Source organism: Apodemus sylvaticus, chromosome 4, assembly GCF_947179515.1.
Source record: "Apodemus sylvaticus chromosome 4, mApoSyl1.1, whole genome shotgun sequence".
NCBI lineage: Eukaryota > Metazoa > Chordata > Mammalia > Rodentia > Muridae > Apodemus > Apodemus sylvaticus.
In genome coordinates, this window is record NC_067475.1 from 70781228 (window position 1) to 70783289 (window position 2062).

A 2062-nucleotide genomic window follows, 5' to 3' on the forward strand; every position below is an offset into this window, starting at 1 on the left:
AATCCAGAAGCTGAGACGTGAAGACACATCCTTAATAGGGCCACGCCTTCTATTGGAGGCCTATATAAGCATATGAAGAAGGAGACTTTGTGTCTTTGCCTGCCTGCTCTCATCTTACTATCAAGCCCATTTCCTCACTGGCATTAGACTCTACTTCAGAATACCAGCTTATACTGAAGAAAACCTGAGACTTCAAACCTCGTGGACTAAGTAAGTACTGACTGTAGTCATTGTTATATTAGTTGAATTTATGTTGTTCTCATATATCCTCTTTCTATTTATATAAAGGAATTAATTCTGTATGTTCAATAAACACACACAGATATATACTCAGAGAGAGAGAGAAAGAGAGAGAGAAGACAGAGAGGGGGGAAGAGAGACACAGAGAACCAGAGACAGTTACACAGAGACAGAGAGAAAAACAGCAGAGAGAAAGAATTTAGGAGAAATCTAAAATAAAATCTAAAGAGTATATATAATTGTATGTATCAGGATGAAGAATCAATAAATGCTAGTTCTTCTTTTCAGATCAATGTTAACCTCCAAACTACCGCCAACAGAAATGTCAGGGGACATGGAAGCCAAGGGCTCCACACAGATCAGTGTAAAAAACATCTGCTATGAGTGGACCATTAGCAACTTCTCATTTTGCATGGATGGAATTCAGAAAGAGATTAGAAGCCCAGAGTTCTCATTAGACGACAATGAGGAAGTGGCATGGTGTTTGAGAGTATACCCAAATGGAGTTGATAAAGAAAGCAAAGATTACCTGTCAGTTGACCTGGGATTGCTCAGCTGTCCCGTGTGCCCAGTTTGGGCAAAGTTTGAGTTCTGGATCATAAATTCCAAAGGAGAGAAATGTCAAAGTAGGAAGAACCCCAGTGTTGTAAGCTTTTGGCAATACCAACACAGGGGATTCAAAGAGTTCATCCTTCGAGATTTCCTCCTCTCCCATCAGCATTTACTTCTCCCTGAAGACCAGCTCACCATCTGCTGCAAGGTGAGCATAGCGGGAGCCATCTTCAGCATGCCTGGACAGAACATGACACCTGCAATCAAGGATCCAAGGCATGTGTTGGCAGATGACCTAGGGAAGCTTTGGGAGAATTCCATCTTCACAGACTGCTCCCTATTGGTGGGTGGCCATGAATTCAGGGCTCACAAGGCCATCCTAGCAGCTCGCTCTCCAGTTTTCAGAGCCATGTTTGAACATGAAATGCAGGAGAGACTAAAAAACCTCGTTGAGATTCATGACTTGGATCCCCAAGTCTTCCAGGAGATGATGGGCTTCATCTACACATGGAAGGCACCAAACCTCAAGAGCTACTCCATGGCCTCTGGTCTGCTGGCAGCTGCTGACAGGTATGGCCTGGACGGCTTGAAGGCCATGTGTGAGGATGCCCTCTGCAGGATCCTCTCTGTGGAGAATGCTGCAAACACTCTCATCCTGGCTGACCTCCACAGCACACAGTGGCTGAAGACTCAGGCCCTGGATTTCATTACAGATTTTGCCTATGAGGTCTCTAAGACCTCAGGGTGGAAGTCATTGGTGGAGTCACATCCCCCCTTGGTGGCTGAAGCCTTCTGCTCCCTGGCTTCTGCACAGTGTCCTTCTTTGGAGCCATGATTTAAATGCCTAAAGTGATCTCAGAAGATGGACAGCTGTGACCTGTACCTCTTCTGCAACAGCAACAACCAGCTTTTTTACCAATGACTTCTGCTTAGACAATGGTATTGAGGGAGCATTTGCACTTTATCAGGGGAATGGCAGCATGGTGGCTCAGGATTTAAAACACCTGCAATATATTATACATACTGAAATGGTAGGTGTGCAATAGGCAGCACTGCAGTCTGGGACACTCTACATGACAACTATGATGTTAATGTTCCTGTTTGAATTTGTCTGATTTTTGGAAACTGAGATTCAATTTAGAGTGGGTCCTAGGCAGAGAACAACTGTGTTTCTTTGGAGAAACACTTCTGCCTTGGACTAAACAGAAGAGATGACTGTGGCCATTGGCAAGGAGAAATCAACCATGATTGCTTCCTCATCAGAGAAGGA

The 2062-nt window shown here is 44.4% G+C and overlaps 1 protein-coding gene across 1 annotated transcript; it reads left to right on the forward strand.

Annotated features, from left to right (window-relative positions):
- Positions 1–562: 562 nt before the first annotated feature.
- Positions 563–1597, forward strand: LOC127682232 (TD and POZ domain-containing protein 2-like; the record flags this gene model as incomplete). The annotated part of the gene is made up of 1 exon (XM_052178616.1): positions 563–1597. A coding segment is annotated over exon 1 (1035 nt), but the record flags the coding sequence as incomplete, so codon positions are not given.
- Positions 1598–2062: the final 465 nt, after the last annotated feature.